The 21,133-nt window shown below is 35.7% G+C and overlaps 1 protein-coding gene across 1 annotated transcript in view; it reads left to right on the top strand.

The window, feature by feature from the left end:
• The window catches only part of NAALADL2 (N-acetylated alpha-linked acidic dipeptidase-like 2), a 1,210,105-nt gene that overhangs the window by 589,720 nt on the left and 599,252 nt on the right, over nucleotides 1-21,133 (top strand). Inside the window, exon 6 of the mRNA XM_006867720.1 lies at nucleotides 6,799-6,942. Coding sequence (XP_006867782.1) covers nucleotides 6,799-6,942 — 144 coding nt within the window. The remainder of the gene's footprint in view (nucleotides 1-6,798; nucleotides 6,943-21,133) is intronic.

Below are 21,133 nucleotides of genomic sequence, written 5' to 3'. Positions count from 1 at the left end.
TTGCCACTTCTCTGGGTAGAGACCCTACTTTTCCCACTCTTCTCCCTTGATGGTCCCAGGTTCCTCTGCTCTGGGATTGTAAGATCAACCACTCACCCCTTTTTGCTATAAAACTTCTACATTTATAATTGTGACAATCACAGTTAGTCAGGATAACAATTGCTCACTATTGAATCATGAGAGTTTTGTCCCCATCTCTAGACAGGATGAAAACCACTCAGTGGGGATTCTACCTTCCCCCATATGCACTGAATCTAAACCCCCTCTTGAAAACTTGTAAGCTAGTCACTTCATGCCTTCACAGATGCCCCACCCCTTTAGGTAACCAATGTCTAAGTTGCTCATTCCTATCAACCCTGTTTACAAAGGGGATGGGATTGATCCTTACTATAAAAATTCTTTCCCTCTTGGTGGCATTTTAAGCTACTACATCCATAAGTATAGCTCAAGTTCATCAGATTGTAGTGATTTACACTTGTTTTCTTTAAAAAAAAAAAAAAAATTACCCCTCTTTTCCTTCCTCTAGTCGGGTTCTGAACATCCAGCCATTGAAGTTATGTCCAGTGCATACTATCTGCAAGTTTGGGCGCCCTTGTGTATCTCTCCTCACTTCATATTAACTGTACACTTCACTCTCAGGTCTAGACTTCTGTGGCCATGTCCTTGTCCATGGGCTCAGAAGTCCCCAGGTCTCACCATACTTCAGGCCAACCAGCTCTCACCATACTCTAGGTCAATGGGGGTCTATGTAACTTGGTCAGACTCAGCCCACTTGTTCACTGCTGCTTTTTCCCCCACTTCCTCTCACCAGTAGACCAACATTGTCACCAGCAAGCTGACATGCCTGCTCGTGTATTCCCTTTGAGTTTCAGTCTTGGAAGGGGGTTTGTCCTGAAGGGATTTGATTGCTTACCTTGATGGCTCCCTGCTGACCAACTTGCTTGTTCTTGTAGTAGACAATCAGACTGCCATTATTGTTTCGGCGTTTTCCTGCTGGTCTTTCTTTCTTTAATGAAGTATCTTCTGTTCTTCTAGCTGCTCCAACCCGGTCTGTTTGTCTTTTCAAGTGGGAATTTCCCATCTTAGAAGGTTCTGGATGGGGATCTGGATTCCACTTAAGGTCTTATACTCTACAAAGGCTCTACAAGAAGCCTCTTACACTGGGCAAGTTTTAGTACCCCGTTTAGGTATTCTAATCTGTTATAGGCTAAAGACAAGTTTACAAGCTTTCTATAATCATGTTTCCAGATATTCCTTTCTTTCCCTCTCAAGTGTCTGTTTTACAATAGTAAGCAAGTGTCATGTTTAACATTTTAAAAATGTTTTGTTTTATATGCTTGACTGACTTTTGGGGAGAATAAAGGAATACAGTATTGATTTTTATAAACAGATAAATATATCTTAGAGTTTGTCTTATTAAACTTTTTTTTAACTTTGTAGATGTCAATTTTAAAGCAAGATTTATCAGTGAGTTGATGGAAATGAAGGGGCTCTGAACATCTATTTGTATGTCTGCTAGAAAGGGTGGTAGTTAGGAAGAAGGAATGAAAATACAGCAAACATAAAATTCTAATTTATCCATTGACCAACTGTGTCCAGCTCCATTTTTCCCCCCTCAGAGAATCAGTGAGATGATTTGGAATTTAGAGTCTCAGCGAGAAAAACAAAATGTTTTTTCCACAATGATATATCTAATTAGAAATGGCAAGCTCTGAAAAAGGTACATATTTAAGAGATGGAAATTGAAAAAGGAAGAGGAGCTCTCATAGAACTGAGGGTATCATTTAAAACTTCATGGAGAAAGTAAAATGTGAATTCAGCTTTGAAGGAAATGTGTATTTGAGACACATGTGGTGCTTGAAATGATCAATGAGAGTGGAAAGAGAATGGCTTAAGTTAAACATTGTTTGTTGTTTAAATGTCATTAAGTCAGTTCCAACTTATATCAACCCTGGATAGAGTTTCAGAGAGTGGCTGGGGGGTTTAAACTACAACCTTATGATTAGCAGTGCAGTGCTTATCCTACAGCACTGCACCAGGACTCCAAGCAAAAACATGGAGAATGTCAATCATAGTATATGCAGGGGAGCAGCTTAAGACTTTAACATAAGATGAATGAACATGAGTTATAGGAAATACTGTGAAAGAGATAAGTTGATAAGAGTTTGTGGGAGATATGAATGACAAGCTAAAGGGCTCAGTCTTTGCTATTGCTGCTGTTAATTCCCAATGAGTTGGTCCTGACTCATAGTAACCCTATATAGGGTTTCCAAATTGTGGCTGCTGAGCTTGAACCACCAACCTCAAGGTTCAAACAGACCTTGCAGTCTAGCACATTAACCCACAGGACCACACCAGTACTCTTAGGTAAGGAGAATTCATTGGATGAATTTGAACTGGTGAGAGGTGAGATCATACTATATTTTAAGAATTTTGTCAGCATTCAACATCTCAGGAAAACTTCAGGATAACAAAATACTTCATATTTCACATTAATACAGTTTCACTTTCCCATGCACACTAACAACGTCAAAGGTAATTGATGATGGAGAAAATAAACTGTGGGAAAGCTAGAATGAGGTGGCTATAGCAAGACTTCTAGCTGATGTGACAGCAGACATTGTCTATGCCTCAAGGTATTAATTACTGTGGCCTAATGACCAACCAGCTACAAACAGCAGGGGACACAGAGCTCAGTTGTTTTTGAGAGCAGCCCATTTGTTGTCTGAAATCCCTTTCTGTTCACCCATTTTGTTGTATGACTATGGGTATCTTCAGTATGAAGGCATGTTACCTGTGCAGTCCTACAGTGCCCCTCTCAGAAAGGTACTTATGCTCGATTTAATGGTCTGCTATCACAGTCTTGAAATTCTTCATACTGTTTAGAGAGGCCATCATTTTCATTTTGCTTTGGGTGCCATAAATTATATGTTGTTGTTGTTGTTGTTGTGAAGTGCTGTTAAGTCAGTTCCAATCCGTAATGATCCTGTACAGAGTTTCCAAGGAGCAGCTGGTGAGCTTGAACTGCCAACCTTACAGTTCAAACGGCTTTGCAGTCTGGTGCATTAACCCACAGCGCCACACCATAAATAAATTATATAGTCAGTTTGAAATGGTTGGGAAACAACGGACTAGTCTGCCATCCAAATGAGCTGCTCTATATCTGCCTAGAAGAAGTAATACAATGATGAGATCAGCAATTTGCTTATATAACAAAGCTTAAATCTTTATTAGTGTTTCTTAAAATCATGTTTTCTATGGCTGCCATAGACATTTTTAGCCTTGTGGCTTTCTAAATGATAAATTAAGAAAACACTTCTGTAACATATTTTCTCATCTATTCTGTTCCTCCTGGAGCCTGGTTACCAGTATCGGTGAGTGCAGTGTACCCCCTGGAATCATATCAAATGAAATTCTGAGAAAACCTTTAGCAATTATTTTCCCTAATAAAGGTTCTGAAAAACATAGCACTTTGTTCAAAAACATTAATGGCTGACTGATAAAGTCAATCTGTTGTATATTTCCTTTTCAGAGTCAGTACAAATAGATAAACAGAATAAATGTATTTTTAGCTGTTTCCTTAAGCATCATGTAGTTTATTATCTCTGCTTACTTTACTCTGAATACTTATGTACCCTTCTTTAAATTTTTCATCATAATTGTTCTCTCATTTTTTTAATTTATTCAAAATTATTGATGAATTCAATTTAAATGGTCAGATATATCTATAATACTTAATTCATGATCTTAAAAATAGAAGTAACTGTCTATGCTCTCTCTCCCCTCTAGCTCACAAAAGCAAACTATGACTTTTAATACTTTTAGTTGTTATTTACCACCCTGTCCCTAAACAAATAGCATGGTTGTAATTTTACTTCATCATTTTTTAGATTATTTCTACTATGTTATACTGTTGTGATGTTTCATTGAATTGGTACCAACTCATAGGGACCCTATCAACAACAGAATGAAACAACTTTCCTGGTCCAGTGCTAGCTTCACAATCGTTGCTATGCTTGAGATCATTGCCGCTGCCACTTTGCAAATCCATCTAGTTGGGGTTCTTCTTTTTTACTGACCCTCTATTTTACCAAGCATGATGTTCTTCTCTAGGGACTGGTCCCTCCTGAAAGTATGTCTGAAGTACAAGAAGCAAAGTCTGGTCATCCTGGTTTCTAAGGAGCATTCTGGCTGTACTTGTTCCAACACAGATTGATTTGTTCTTTTGTCAATCCACAGTATTTTTAATATTCTCTTCCAATGCCATAGCTCAAATACATCAATTCTTCTATGGTCTTATTGATTGATTGTCTACCTTTCACATGCATATAAGGTTTTTGAAAATATCATGGCTTGGATCAGGTGCACCTTAGTTTTCAACCTGACATCTTTTTTCTTGAACACTTTAAAGAGGTCTCATGCAGAAGACTTGTCCAGTGCAATATGTTGTTTGATTTCTTGACTGCTGCTTCTGTGAGTGTTGACGGTTGATGCAAGTAAAATTAAGTCTAAGAACTTCAATCTTTTTTCCATGTATTTAATGTTATTTATTTATTGGTTGAGTGGTGAGGATTTTTCATTTCTTTACACTGAGACTTTGGTCTTTGGTAACAACCATATAGATTACTAGGGTTACAATGACAAATTGAAGAGGAATGACCTCACATTCATCATCATAAAGAACATTGAAAGATCTGTCTGGAAATACAATGCTGTCTTTGATAGGATTTTGTTGTTGTTGTTGTTGTTAAGTACCGCTGAGTCAGTTCAGACTCACAGTGACCCTGCACAGGGTTTCTGAGGCTGTAAATCTTTATGGGAGCAGAAAGCCTCATCTTTCTCCTGCAGTACTGCTGGTAGTTTTGAACTGCCAACCTTGAGATGAGCAGCCCAATTCGTAACCATTACTCTACCAGAGCTCCTTTTTGATAGGACAGTAACCAGTTAATGCAACTATTATTCAAATTTGTGCACCAACCACTAAAGCCAGTGATGATGAAATTGAAGAATTCTACCAACTTCTTCAGTCTGAAATTGATCAAACATGCAATTAAGATATATTGATAATTCCTGGTGGATTGGATTACAAAGGTTAGAAATAAAGAGAAAGGATCTGTAGTTGGAAAATATGTCCTTGGTGATAGCATGTTGGAGCTACCATGCTAGGATTTTGCGAGGCCATTGACTTGTTCATTGCAAATTCCATTTTTAAACAACATAAAAGACAACACAAATGGACCTCACCAGATGGAAGACACAGAAATCAAATTGACTATATCTATTGAAAAGGGACAGTAAAAGAGTTCACATTATCATCAGTCAAAACAATGCCAGGTGCAGACTGTGGAAAAGACTATAAATTACTCACATGTAAGTTCAGGCTTAAAGTGAAGAAAATTAAAACAAGTATCTACTATTAATGTAAAATAAAGTTTTAATTTTCTTTCACAAGTAACATGTGTACCACACTTTTGCCCTTTTGTCTTTATTCCTCCCCACAAAAAAACTTATAAATTTGGTGATTGGGTCAACAGCTATTATTTATATTATCCTGGCATGTTGCTGTGGGTTAATGCACTGGACTGCAAGGTCGATTTGAGCTGAGAAGCTGGTGGTTGAGTTCACCAGCCACTCCTCAGAAACCCTGTATAGGGCTGCTATGGGTTGGAACTGACTCGACGGCATGTAACAACAACAACATTATTATGACTGTTGAAATATTATTCATATCAGATGTGAAATTTTATTCATATCAATTATATAATTGTATCATATGATACAAAATGATATTTATTTCCTGAACAAGCCTTTGCTTACTTTAAAGCAAATACTTGTTTGTGGTATAGATTTCTTGTTTTTTATGCCTGCCTACCAATTTTTCAAATCTTGATTCACTGAAATTACTGCAAATATTCTTTCAGGACATTAACACATCTTTTGAATCCCCATGAGTTTCCTCTTCTTGGAGATCTCCCTGTCCTCCACTCCGGATCTCCTCCATTCTTCCTCACTCAATCTATTGTGCATAGATGTCACCCAAGGATTTCCCTTGACTCAGAGCTCATATTCCAATATGGCAAAACAATTTGATTGATTTGAAGTACTCTGGATAAGTGGGATTTATAAACAGATAGATGTTAATGTAAGATGTCTTATATGAGTTTTATTTGTATACCCTCCAATTTTCACTCTTTTATTTATTATCTCTTGACCAGTCCTATTTACTCAGGTGACTCTTCTATTGCACTGCCTGAGGAAAGATTCTAGGAATGAACTAGAAGAAAACATCCACAAATTTTCAGCATTTATTATGCTACCCCATTTAAAGACTGATTCTTACACTTCATTGTATCTGATGTCTTCCTGTTCAAAGACTCAAGTCAGTTTTCCACTAAGTGCAGGCAGGAAGAACAGTTACCCTCATTGACTGAGTGATTGGACCTGGATTTCATTAAACCTTCAAGTCCCTACTACCTACCTACTTTAATAGATAACTGTTGTTGCTACTTCCTAACACTGTCTGGATTTCTGCGGTATAAACAGCATTGCTTCCAAGCCATCCCTACTGCTGAACTAGTCATGTATGTGGTCTGTAATCTTAAACTAGGATTTATAATTATATGTGGGCTGATTTTTTAAATTATGAAATACCTCAAATCATTTTAATAAGTAATAGTATAAAAGTGCATAAATAAGTATAAACATATTGCTCAGAATTAAAACACTGCAAAGAACTTGTTTCAAGTGTTTTTAGTTATTATTTATTAAGGATTTGGTTCCTTTCTCCTTTGAATACAGATGGAAGCTTCCGACAAAGCAGATCAAACCTTACCTCTCTACTTGTGCAGCCCGTCTCTGCGTCTCTTGTTGCAACATTGATCTCTTCACCAAGAGAGATTACCCATAATGATGCCTGCAGGCCTCTCAGTCTTCCCAGTTATGGTAAAGTATTTAATGTACCTCTGTGTGCATTGTAGTTTTTGTAAGCATGGCGATCATTCTTCATTATATAGATTGACATGTTTAGGATTATTCTTTTTTCAAATACTCACTTTTATTTAGGTAAGTGTTTAGTTCACTTCAGTGGCCCGTTAAGGGACATTTTTGGAAAGTAATTTTGATAAAGACTGAGAATCGACCACACCGACAGATTAGTAAAGGAAAAAAGAAATCATTATGGAATGCTGCAAAGAAAAGTAGCTTTACAAATAAAGCATTTTGTGCATTCATGAAAATCTGCTTAACAAAGCTTCCCAGTTTCAGCTCCAGCAGTTTCGTTGCCTGCCAAGATTCAGTGGATAGCAGTCAGCTGTCTGGGATATGAAGTCTTTTAGTATAAAGCATTAAAGCCTAATTCCTGCAATTGACTGAAAAATCCCTTCGACTTTATGCATCATCACCTGAGAGATGCTTCTTGTACTGCAGCTCGGTTTGTCAGGCCTTGTTGGACCACATAGAATAAAACTGAAGTAGTTAAGCTACCTGTGGCAGGATGAAAGCTATGAACTGCATCTTATTTCTGCCTCCAGCCCCAGCATTAGAGTTCTAAAGAATAGATTCTCTTTACATATTGTTAAATTTGTTATCTAGTTGCTGTGAAGTACAACTGGAGGACTTTGCCTTTGTGTCTAAACCTGAGGGTTCAACTACCCAGGCTTTATTTCTTTGACAAAAAAGCATTACAAACACATGTTTTGATAAAGCATAAAAAACAAAATCTGTATACATTCAGGATTGCTTTTTGTTAGAGAGGATGCACAATATGCTTTTCAAAGTTCATGCAGATTGAGAGCCTTCCAAACTGATTGTCAATTGAGGTGAGTGGGAAAAATAAAAAAATAAAAAAAAACACTGACAATTCTATGTCCTCAAAGCAGAAAGAAGCCCTCAAGGAATTTTCTGGCTTTGCTTTGATTTGTTTTTGTTTCCTACTCTGAGCTTCACAAAGTGACCATGAATCATTTGGTTGCTGTTAGTTCTGTTGAGTGAATTCCCTCTCATAGGGAATTGGGACAGGATAGAACTGCCCCATAGGGCTTTCTAGATGATAATCTTCATGGAAATCCACTGCCACATATGTCTCCTCTGGACTAACTGGTGGGTTTAAACCTGTGACCTTTCAGTCAGCAGGGGAGCACTTAATCACTCTACCACCAGAGCTTCATCATGGACCCTATTTAGTAAAAAAAAATGTAGTTACCACATTTTATCATAATACTAGTTTAGCTGTGTAAGGAAAGCACTAGACTTGGAAAAGACCAAATGTAAGTTCAATCTTAATAAATTAAATAAACATTCAGAGTCCCTAACTTATTGCAATCACTACTCTGCCTCCAGTAGCTGGCATTCCATAGGTCAGCTCCATGACCACTCATATGGCTCATCCTTTCTGGAAGTTTCTATGACTACTTCTGAAAAAGTAACTAGAATAGTCTATCTTCTCACATTTTGTGAGAATCAAAATTATGATTTATATCTGAGTACTTTTATGCACCAAAAATATTATGTGAATGTTAGAGAATATCTTCCTTATCTAACATGCTGCCAGTTTCTTTCCTAATATGCTGGAAAAAAAATAATGACTGTTTCTGTGTTGCATAAAAGTTAACATGATAAAACGATGGCAAGCTTTTACAAAAATGAATTAGTACTTCCTTTCAAATGCATATTTTCTTCATATTCTCAGATGAAAATTAAATTATATTAGAATAATCAAATATTTGACTGTTAATATTATTTTTTACATTAAAGATATATTTTGAAGTTCTATGTTTATAGTTGTTTAGCAGCTATTTGTGAATTTCATCTATAGCATTTTTTTCAGCTTAGATTTGTAAGCGTCTTAAATTTACCATCTTCTAAAAACTGTGACTATACTAAAATTTGATTGCAATTTTAGGTTTTTAAGAAGTATTTGGTAGCAAAAAATGTTAGTTGAACCTAATACAATTTTTAATCATATGTGAGTGAGTCCATGTGTTCAGAGTGGCCCCAATGTCTGTACACATGAGAAGGTCCAGGAGTTAAGGTATGGTCTACTTTAAGCATCAACCTAAGAATAGAGCCAATGCAAAAAAAGCACACACAAAAAATGAATAGGTGATAAACGTATAGAGACAAAGTCAGAGAGAGACACACACATATACACACAGAAACTGATGATCTACTTTATTCATAAGAGTTTTTGAACATCACAAAAGATAATTCCTTTGTAAGCCTACAAAATAAGATAACTGTAAACTTGTTTGAGGACAAGCTGACCATTAATAGTTTTTGGGTATCAACATGGGGGTCAATGTTCAAAAGAACATTTGAGGAAATAATTATGAGTGTACATAGATACTTTCTCTATGCATGTGTATGTAATGATTTGATATACATAATACAAAAATGTTCAGTGAGTAAACCACTTTAAGAATGACTTATCTATGAAATCAAGTCCTTTGATTGTGTTGTTTAGTTCTGTAGGTGTCTCTGTTGAGTTTCTTTCTAGTTCGATTCCTATGCACTAATAAAGATAGCTCTGAAAAGGAAATCAGGAAAATGATAACATTTACAGTAGCCACCCAAAAGAAGAAATACTTTGGAATACATCTAACTAGAGAAAACACCTATACAAAGAAACTTACACAACACTGCTTCAAGAAACCAAAAGACACTTACAAAAATGAAAGAATATACCCTGCTCATGGATAGGAAGACATAGCATTGTGAAAATATCAAGGCTATCCAAAACAATCTATAGGTATAAGGCAATTCATTTCAGATTCCAAAATCATTCTTTAAAGAGATTGAAAATATGGTCACTAGCTTTATATGGAAAGGAAAGGGACCTTGGGTAAGCAAAGCATTGTTTAAGAAGAACAGCAAAGTTGGAGGCCTCTCACTCCTTGATCTCAAAATTTACTACACAGCCACAGTGGTTAAAGTAGCCTGGTACTAGTATAACAAAAGATACAAAGATCAATGGGACAGAATTGAGAACCCAGAAGTAAATCCATCAATGTACAGTCAGCTGATCTTTGACAAAGGCCCAAAATACATTAAATGTGAAAGAGATAGTCTCTTCAACAAATGATGTTGACAAAACTGGAAATCCATTTGTTGAAGCATGAAACGAGATGCATAGCTTATACTATATTCAAAAATAAAACTCAACATAGATTAAAGACCTAAATGTAAAACCTAGAAATGAAGATCATCAATGAGGAAAATAGGGACAAACTTAGGGGCTCTGATACATGGCATATCTACAGTGTCAATATTACTGAAAAACACACAAACAGCAGAAGACAAAATAGATGAGAGGGACCACCAAAAATTAGATACTAATGTACCACAAGAGATTTCACAAAAACAGAAAAATCAAAAGGGAGCCAACTGACTGGGGATAATGTTTTTGCAATGACATATCAGACATACTTATCTCTGAAATTTATAGGACATTACAACAGCTCTGTAAGAAAAAGATAAACAACCCAATTAAAAATGGGCACAGAACATGAAAACACACTTCACCAAATAAAACATTCAGGTAGCCAACAAACATATGAAGAAATGTTAAAAATATTTAGCCATTCTAACATTAAAACACATGAAAACAACAATGACACAAATAAATCACATCAGTTTTAATAGAAAAATTCAAAAAAAACTGAAAAAAAACCATGTTGACAAGGTTGTAGAGAGACTGGGTTCCTCCTACATTGATGGTAAGACTATAAAATGGTTCAACCACTCTGGAAAATGGTGTGGCACTTCCTTAGAAGTACTGGATGACCCAGCAATTCCTCTACTAGATATATATCCGTAAGAAGTAAGAGCCAGGACACAAGTAGATAGATGCACGCCGATGTTCACAGCAGCACTATTCATAATAGCAAAACGATGGAGACAATCCAAATGCCCATCAGTGGAAGAGTGGATAAACAAACTTTGGTACATAACACAATGAAATACTATACAACCTTGAAGAATAATGATGGATCTGAAAAATACCTCATAACACAATAAATATGTTGGATATTGTGCTGAATTAGCTACGTCAATCACAAAAGGACAAATACTGTATGAGACCATTATTGTAAAAACTCAAGGAAAGGTTTTCTTACTAAAAGAAATAGTCTTTGATGGTTATCAGGGGTGGGAAGGAAAAGAGAGTAATTTACTGGCTAGAGAGTAGACACATGTTAACATGGGTGATGGGGAAGGTAATGTACAAGAAGGGGGAAGGCAATATACAAGAAAACGGAAGTTGGCAGAAGAATGACAAAGATAGGTGAAGATACAAGAAGGTATACATGGACTAAAGGGGATAGCAAAGTTATTGTTGTTGTTAAGTGCTGTCAAGTCAGTTTCAACTCAGAACAATCCTGTATAGGGTTTCTGAGGAACAATTTGTGTGCTTAAACCCTCAACCTTGCAGTTCAAACTAACCTTGCAGTCCAGTGCATTAACCTGCAGTGACTCACCAGGATCCCAAAGGAAATATCGATAAATTGTGATATATATATATATAACCTCGGAACAACAGTGTTCTGTGTGTAGATGCATGGACAGAAATAGGCCAGATGGGTATGGTAGGGAGAGAGGGATATAGATATATTTATAAATCCCACGAATATATAAAAGTTTGAAAGAGGATATTTGTACATGGGTAAATATAGGGAGGAAATGGGACAGCTGTTGTTGCATGGAGGGCATTGCAGTCATTGAGATGAAACTAAGCATATGATTTGTGGAATGTAAAACTGATGATCTTGTCTGTCAACCTTCACTCAACACAATTAAAAAAAGAAAGACATATGATAAATGATGAACTCAAGCTAAGAGTTAGAAATCACTAAACTGAGCAGTGAGGAATCCTGGTGGTACAGTGCTTAAGTGTTTGGCTGATAATTGAAAGTAGTTAGAATCCACCAACTGCTTTGCAGAAGAAAGATATAGTAATGTACTTCCATAAAAATTATAGACTTGGAAACCGTATGGGACACTTTTACTCTGTTCTGTAGGGTCACTGTAAGTTGGAACCAACTCAAGGGCAATTGGTTAATCAATGGGTTAAACTGCACTAGTGACATCCAGGTATTAGCACTCTTCAGGCAGCCAATTGCACAGTGAACCGGGAGTCTGAGCTGGAAGCTGGTTACAGAGTAATCTGCAGAACTAAAGATCAGGTTTCATGAGCTGCCAGTCTGAAGTCTTTGGACAAAAGGGAAACAAAAAAAGCCTCAGAAATCACTTTGAAAGACTATTCATCAAGGGTCTTAAACAGAGTGAACATAGGTGGGAAACCTATTGTCCAAAGTCCACAGAAAGTACAGTCAATTCTCTGTTTCCTAGGGAGTACACATTGGGTTACTGAGGGTGACACACATCTGTCATTCACCCTGAACTCTGCAAGTTTCCATCTTTCTAGCTCTACGCTTTTGACTATAGGGAACAAATGATATAGCTTAAATTCAGTCTAGGGTTTTTTGTTTTGTTTTGTTTTATGTTTGTTTGCAAAAAATAAGACAACTATTATATGTACTTTAAAGCAAAATTATTTTAACAAGTGTTTTCCAATTTTTCGGTGTTTCTTAGAAATTATTCTAGCTTTCTATACTTTTAGCAAACTATTTTTCAAATACCTGTCACTTCTTGCGAATTAGAGAAGCTGTAGCTAAACTTTGTGTATGATAAACTCATGAGAGCTTATGCTGCCTTTATAGCTTCATATTTGATGATTCATGTTTTTCATAAAGGGCTGGTGTTGTCACTTGCTAACTTAGATCTTGCCAATATTTACTCACTGCCCTTCTCATTCTATATGCTGCTATTCGTTTCAGATATCTAATATTTCTACCTATTGCTCTAGTTAGTATTATCCAAGTAGATTGCACATATTTGTATCTCAAAGTAGTAAATCCCCTGTATATATCCTCTACACAATTAAGATGCAGGGTAAACACCATCTCCTCAGTAAAAACACATTTAGAGTCCCGCTTATGATGGATTCGTTGCTCCCTGTCTCTGTCATGGCTTTGATGTTCATATGTTTCTTGGCATTGTGATATGGTTTCATTCCAAATAAATTATAAGCAACTTTGGCTTTCTTTAGAATTGTTAGTTCTTACTTCTTTCTATATAATTCCAGCTCTTTGAAGTCTTTTCTTTATGGACCGGGATGCAATCAGTGTTAGATGAAAAACTGTACTGTATCCACTTCAAGTGTAAAACTCCAAATATGAATACGTCCACCTAGATTAAATGTATTTAATCAGTAAGGTCAAATATTCTATTTCCTTATCACAATTGTGAAAATCTCCTTCATAATGTGTGTGTAGATTTGTCTATTTTACCTTGTAGTTCTGTTAATTTTGTCTTTATATATCTTGAAATAAATTTCTTAACTGCTCATAAATTCCAATATATCATATATCTCCTATTGGACCACTTATTAGATCAAGTGACCTTTTTATATCTTATCATGCCTTAAATTTGATTGGACCTGATGTTAATTCAGATATACTATCTTTCTTTGATTTTATCTTTTATATTTTTTATATGCTTGCACTTAAAACCTTTCTGTAGCTTTCTGATTTTTCAAATCTTATTAATATAAAATAGTTTACATCATTTTTAATGCAACAGGATCACTTTTTAACTGGAATATCTGATTAATTACATTTAATGTGATAAATAATGTATTCATGTTTATAGATTTCATCTTATATTGGGTTTCCTCAATATGTCACATTTTGTTTTATTTTTCTCTTTAGATTACATTTTGTTGTTCTTATATTTTCCTTCTAATTTCTTGGACGTTATAAACACTTTTGTATTCTTTTTGAGTTACATGAGAAATTAAAACTCACCCAAGGTTAATGTTTACAAACACCTTATCCTTTAGTGATCTAGAGCTGCTGTAACAGATATGTCACAAATGGGTGACTTTAACAAACAGAAATTTATTCTCCCACAGTTTAGGATGTTAGAAGTTTAAATTCACATTGCCATCTCTGGAGAAAGGTCCATGTCTCCTTTTAGCATCTGTAGGCACAGTATTCCTTGGAGATCTCCATGTGTCTTGGCATCAGTCTTTCCCTGGATCAAAGAGCTTCCCAATAAAGAGAGTCTAGGTCCAAAGGATGCACTCCTTCACTCCTGGCTTTTCTTTCTTGGTGGCAATAGGTCCCTCTGAGCTCTGCTTGCATATTTAATCTCTGCTATGTCTCAAACGACATTGACTCCAGATACAATCTAATCCTGCAAATTGCATCTGGTCTCATAGAAGTGAGGATTTACAACACATTGCATTAGACCAGGGCTGACTATATCAGCTCATGGGGAAGGGGAGATGATTACATCATATTAGATCTTACCAGGAGGTGATTACCCTTCTTAACTGCTAAATCGCTGAGAATCCTGGCCAGCCAAGTTTAAGCAAAACCTGAATTATCACATCCTCCTTCCAGAATTTACAAAAACTTTGGAACACTTGTTGTGAAATGCTATCAAGTCATTTCTGACCCATAGAGACCCTGTACAAAGTTTCCAAGGAGCATCTGGTGTGCTTGAACCACCAACCTTGCAGTTCAAACCGGCTTTGCAGGCCAACACATTAACCCACAGCACCACATCAGGACCCCGTAAGAGCAGTTATATTGACTTCCTTCTTATTGTTCACTGTATGTCATTCTTATTTGTTTTTTACTCCAAAATACTTTATATTTTTTTATAAAATACTTTTATTCAATACTTTACTACTTTCTGACTCTATTTCTTCTTCCATCTAAGGAATTCCATCACAACTCACTTCCTTTCTGGTTGGAGTACCTCTTTCAGAATTTTCTATATTGAGATTTTGATGATAGCACAGTCTCAGAATACCTGGTTGTCTTTCAAACTATCCTGAGCATAAAACATATTCTCACTGGCATATTATTTCTTTCATTATCACTCTAATTTTACCACAAATTTAGCAGTTTAAATAATATAAATTTATTACTTTATAATTCTTGAAGTTGGAAATACAAAATGAGATTGTTTTGTGTTTTTTTTTTGGTTAAAATTAAGATATTGGCAGGACTGCAATACTTCTGGAAGTTCTAGGAGAGACAGTTTTCCCTTGCATTCCAGTTTCTAAAAATCACCAACATTCCTTGGCTTGTGACCCCTTTCTCCTTAAAAGCAAGCTGGATAATATCTTCTACACTCTCTCTTACTTTCCTGTCTCTACTTGTAATTATATTGGACCTATCAGTGTCATAGGATAAGCATTGGACTGTAAGTTTGGGTGACCACAAAGTCAATGGTTCAAACCCACAAGTGTCTCTTCAGAAACCCTACACAAGGCTGCTATGGGTTGGAACTAACTTGACGGCACTTAACAACAGCAACTTGCATAAATTAGGATATGCATCTCATCACAAGATCCTTAATTTAATAACATATACAAAGTTTATTTTGCTAATCTACCTGCCACACAGGGTATGAAATTCTGGGTTGATAGATATTTGGTTTTATTTACATTGAATATTTCATTCTAATGGCATCTGTGTTTCCATTTTATTCTTAGAAATGATCTTCAGTCTTTTATTAAAGTTACTCTGTCTCTTTTGGGGCTGTTTTTTTAAGCAACTTCATTTTCTTTAATTACTACTATATCTCAAGATATATCTCAAGAAACTTTTATTTAAGCAATCTGGTACTTATTGAATATGTGGATTTGTACCATTGCTTCTGCAGTTCTGGAAGACTCTTGGCCATTATCGGTTCAAAGACTGATAGTCTTTCCCGACATGTTCACATGGAACTGGACTTGTAGTTAAAACTAATGAGGAATGCCTTGCTCATTTTTTGCTCAGTTTCAAGGCAACTTTAAGTTCCTTGAGAGGTTACAGTGAGGTGAGGCTTTTACAATCTGTATTATTTTGACATACCTTTATTATTCTTTGAATGTATTTTTAGTTACTGATACACCAACAGGCACCAAACTAATATTTTCTTTGACATAACCCTTATAACAGCTACATTGCATATTTACCTAACTGCCAAACCACTGAGTATCATGACCCCTACAAGTTGACACATATGAGTGTGGAGGGAGACCAAATTCATTCTATGACACGATTGTTTCTCTGCATATCCTCCATCTAGCTCTGCACACTTCTGGAAGCAATATTTCCATCTCTCTAACCCTTTGTGGTATTGTAGGTTCAGCACTGGACTGTGAACCACAAGGCCAGCAGTTCAAACCACCAAATGCTTCTTGGAAATCCTATACAGGCTTGCTATGAGTTAGAACTGACTCAGTGGCATTAAACAACAACAAACCCTTTCCAGATGATTTTGTGCTCTTTTATTTACACATCAAAACAGCAGATTTGGCATCCTCAAAGGACTCAAATGCTGTTCCTTTGAAATGGTCTTTGAGTTTTGATAACAAAGAGAAGTCTGAAGAGAAAAGATTAGGTTTGTAGGGTACATGGGGTAAGATTTCCAAGTGAAATTCTCCTTTGACACCCCTTGCTACCCTCAAAGAATGAGCAGGTGCATTGTCATGTTGGAGAAAAACATTTCTAAGGACAACTTTTCTGGTCATTTTCTCACCAATGGAGTTTTACATTTCTTAAAACATTTTCTAAAAAGCCCCTGTGATTATCCAGTGTCCTTTGAGAAAGTCTATTACTATTACTCCTTTGAAATCTCTAAAACCACTCTCTATATGCTTTTCAGCTGACCTCTCTCGCTTGACTATAACTGGCCCCACTATCCTGCTGTATATTACTGCTTTGGACTATTTATTTGAAGGCAGCCTAACTAGACCAAGACATGTGTGCTACTAAGAGAACTCATGTGTAGCCATCCACTGACTGCAGTGACTTACTTTAAGTCACTATTTTTCTTGGAATAATCCCATGTATGTATGAAAAGGAACCATAGTAGCAATACTTTTTGACTTATTTTCAGCTATTGAAGACAATGAAGATTCATCAAACTTAATTTTTCCTCTTTACATATTTCTAACTCCCTTCTTAGGAAGTAACAATCTGTTTCCCATTATCTGACTCTTTTTACTTGTCAATTCTCCAGATGCCTTACTAGTCAGCCACGCCTCCTCCACATGGATGCCCTCCTTACTCCACTGGGGTTTGGTAACTGTGACAGGCCATTGCCCCACAAGAAACTGTTCCTCTGCCTCATCCCTCCCACCACCAGACATATAGTTGACTTTTTCACCATGCTCAGGCTCCAACAGTATGTGTTGTTCAGGTATTAAATGCAATGCTCTTTGCACTCTGTTTCTCTGATTTCTTGCATTATACCATTGTTCCTGGTAGATGCTTTCCTCCCACATTCAGCCTCTTTCTCTCTTTCAATCACTTTCTTTCAATCTCTCTGTTATTTACACATACACACAGCACACAAACACACATGTACTTGGATGTCCTCTTTCTCATGCTTGGATGCTGATAACCCAATGCTAGTTCACCCTACCCATTAAATCCCTTCCTTACCTCACATGGGCTTTAACCTCCTGCTGTGTACCACTGTGACATTATCTTCTGTTGCTACTGTCAGAAGTGTCAATGTGATCTTGCCCCATCTAATGCATCACTCAGGAAGAGAATGGAAATGAAGCAGAAGAGGTAGAAAACATGAATTGTTTTGAGTAAGATAATTTTTAACTGACATGTTGCCATATATACATGTATTCCATTGCTTCTAAGTGCCATATAATATCTCAAAATGGACATCCACCACAATTAATATTTCCGTGACATTAGTGATTAACATCTAGATTATCTTCGATTCCTTGTTACCAACCATTCTAGATTGAAATCCCCTTAGCTATTTTTCTTTAAGAATTTTTTTTTTTTTACTTTCACGTATCGAGTGTTTTTGAAAAGTTTTGTGTCAATTTTGAGTTTAGTCCATTGTATATGATCTGCTATTTTACTATGGCAACTTTTAGATTTTTTTTTTTCTTGATTCCAAGTTTAATTATAGCATATAGAGGTGTGTTTTTCCTGGAAAAATTACTAATATGTCTTCAATTATATTCTCTCCTCCATTTGATTTTTCTACTTCTTTTGGGATGTACAAAAGTACGTATAGTCACCATATCTCTTAGTTTTGATTTCATATTTTTACTTTTTGTCCTCTTCTGTGAGTCTCACAAAATACTATATCAATCTAATAATCTGTCTTTTTCTTTAATTCTTCATTGGTATCCATATATTATAAACTATATGTATCTACTTGTTCTACTTACTAGTGTATTTATTCCAATTATTATGTTTTCCATATCTATTTAATGTTTTTAAACATGTTTTCTGGTTTTATTTCATATTGTTACTACATTCAGTTGTCTTTTTGAGGTTAATTATCATGTTCATTTAAAATTGTTGTACTCTGTGCTGCAATATACTTAGTGAAGGTGGTGTATGTGTTTAGTTGTTAACTTTCTGTTATGGTGGTTACAAACCTCAGATATCTAATTATTTTACTTTTAGTATTTATTTTGACTTGGAAGTGCCAGCTATCCTCCTTGGAATTTACTAGAGATAGTCCTGCAGGACTTTACAGTAATTTACAAGAACTGCAGGACTATCTCTAGTTTACATCTTCTTCCTTGGTCGGTTTAAAGGAAGAGAGTTAGTGTATTCTTGGGTACTTTTCTAAACTATTCTAATCCACTTCAAATTTCTGAAAATTCATGAGGCAGGGACAGTTTCCAAGAATTGTAAGTTATAAGATACAGCACTAGCAGAAGACAAGTCCTTATATTTCAGTCCCACAGCCCTTGAGGGTTTTGAGGACAAGAATAGAAGTCCAAGATTACAGGTTTACCTAAGCCTGTGTTGAAGTTCCTCAAACCTGCAGATGTAGGGAGACTGCCTAACCCAATTCCTGCATAATTTAGCTTTTATATGTTTTTCTTTCAGATTTTGCCCATAAACAATGTACGTCTTGTCTAAGTACATACATTGTATGTATCATAAATTCTATTTTTTTCATTTTCATTATCTTCATGTAAAAGGAAAATGCATCTATTTCTTTTAAGTTTTCATAGTCACACATTTTATCTTAATTTTCAAAGGTCTTTCCTGTTTAGGATATTTGTGTCATTTTTTTATAGTTGTTGTTATAGATTATAATACAGAGAACTGAATTATTCCTGTAGTATAAATTGCAAAGAGTAGGGTTGGTATTCTTATTGCTATGAAGAATAGTACTGGGTTTTCGGATTAGTAATTGAAAAAACATTTGGTGTGTCATCAGAACACCACTTTGTCCAGGATTTTACTGACATTCATTCTTAAAACTTAAGATGTAATAATCTTGCTTTTACTAAGTTAAGGAAAGTAGATTCTGTGCCCCCCTACCCCAAAGAGTAGCTATATATATATATATGGAGATGGAGTAATATAACACAATACGTATTGGGATAAAAATCATATGTGGAATATAAAGGAATAGATTTTTTTGCTATATTGTGTTGTTGCTAGATGCCTTTGTGTTGTTTCCAACTCATAGCAACCCTGTATAGGGTTTATGAAGCTGTAAATCATTGCAGGAAGAAAAAAAAAAAATCTAATTTTTCTCCTGCAGAGAGGCTGGTGGGTTTGAACTGCCAATTTTGTGGTTAGCAGGCCAGTGTGTATCGTACAGTACCACCAGCACTTCTTAATATATCATTATTTGAACATGACATTTTTGGATACAGAAGAAGTTCTGTCAATTGGAAGGAACTAATGTAAACATAGCATCTGCTTCAGAGTAAGAAGTTGTGTGAATGAATTTCCATAGACCTTTCTTGCTTCTGGTCAATAAAAGCCTTAGACTAGAAAAGATAATTTAAAAATAATAATAATAAAAATTTCCTTAATAGTACCTAGAAATTGTAAAAGATGTGTAACAATAAAAAAAAAACAACTAAAAAACAAATCCATTGCCTTTAAAGACAACTCTGACTCATAGCCACTCTGTAAGGAAATAATAGAACTGCCCCTTTGTGTTTCCAAGACTGTAATTTTTATGGAAGTACACTGGCACATTTTTCTCCTGCAGAGCACCAGGTTGGATTCAAACCAACAACCTTTTGGTTATCAGCCCAGAGCTTTAAGCATGGTGCTACCAGGACTCTTTAGTATAGAAAAATATTTTTTAAAAGCACCTGGTAAACAAGCAAGTCAGATATGCAGAAACAGCGATGAAGACACAATTGAAAATCAGAGAATTAAGTAAGAGAGTTGACGCTGTAGTTTCCTGGTGTTCAGAGTTTCTGGATCTTGGTAAATTAAAGCTCTGGAACATACCTACATAGTTAGGTGCCTATAGGTGATAGTGAGATAGAAGTTAAGTCCTCAGACAAAATCAGCACCATAGGATAGAAATCGGGCATTTTAAAGGCATCCATTCACTGGTAGAGAAAAGCTTTCATCTGCCAGAATACTGATGGAAAAAAAAAAAAAAAATCTGCCTTTTGAAATAAAAAATTCTGGCTCAGAATTTATATTATCTTTGTGGTGTAGGAATGGGTATCCAAAAAATTAGCATGAAAATTGTTCCCAAGCCAGAGATGCCCCTGGGATGATTGGGAAAGGCAAATGCAATGCTGGGAAAACATATATAAGAGAAATATATGTATCATGGAGTAACTAGATTAATATAATGGAGAGAAAAGAACATTAAGACAAAAGTGGGTTGTGGTAAAGAAAATATGAATGAATTATTCATCAGAAAGATATAGCATTTCTAAACTTGTATATATCTTATAAACTATCCTAAGGATATGTACAGAAAGGTTTAATATTATTGTGAGGATAAATGAATTCACCATCCTTGTGAGAAATTTGACATGGTCGGAAATTAACAAAGAAACCATGTAGAACAGTTAGTAAGGAAATTACTGCACAATTTTCAGACTTTATCTACTGCACATGTGTATCATATGGATGTTGTACCCACCAAATAGGGCCTTCTCATTCTTTGTATCTCATATGTATAATGAAGATTATTCTCCACTTATTAGATATAATAAATAAACAAAATAAATAAGGCATAGGGTCACAAAATAAATCTCAGCTGATTTAAAAAGCATACCTATTTGGTTCTCTGTCCATAATTAGGTTAGATACCC

This window comes from Chrysochloris asiatica, unplaced genomic scaffold (genome assembly GCF_000296735.1).
Source record: "Chrysochloris asiatica unplaced genomic scaffold, ChrAsi1.0 scaffold00108, whole genome shotgun sequence".
NCBI classification, from domain to species: domain Eukaryota; kingdom Metazoa; phylum Chordata; class Mammalia; order Afrosoricida; family Chrysochloridae; genus Chrysochloris; species Chrysochloris asiatica.
Note: the sequence above shows the minus strand (reverse complement) of the source record. Positions and strands in the feature narration are given on the sequence as shown.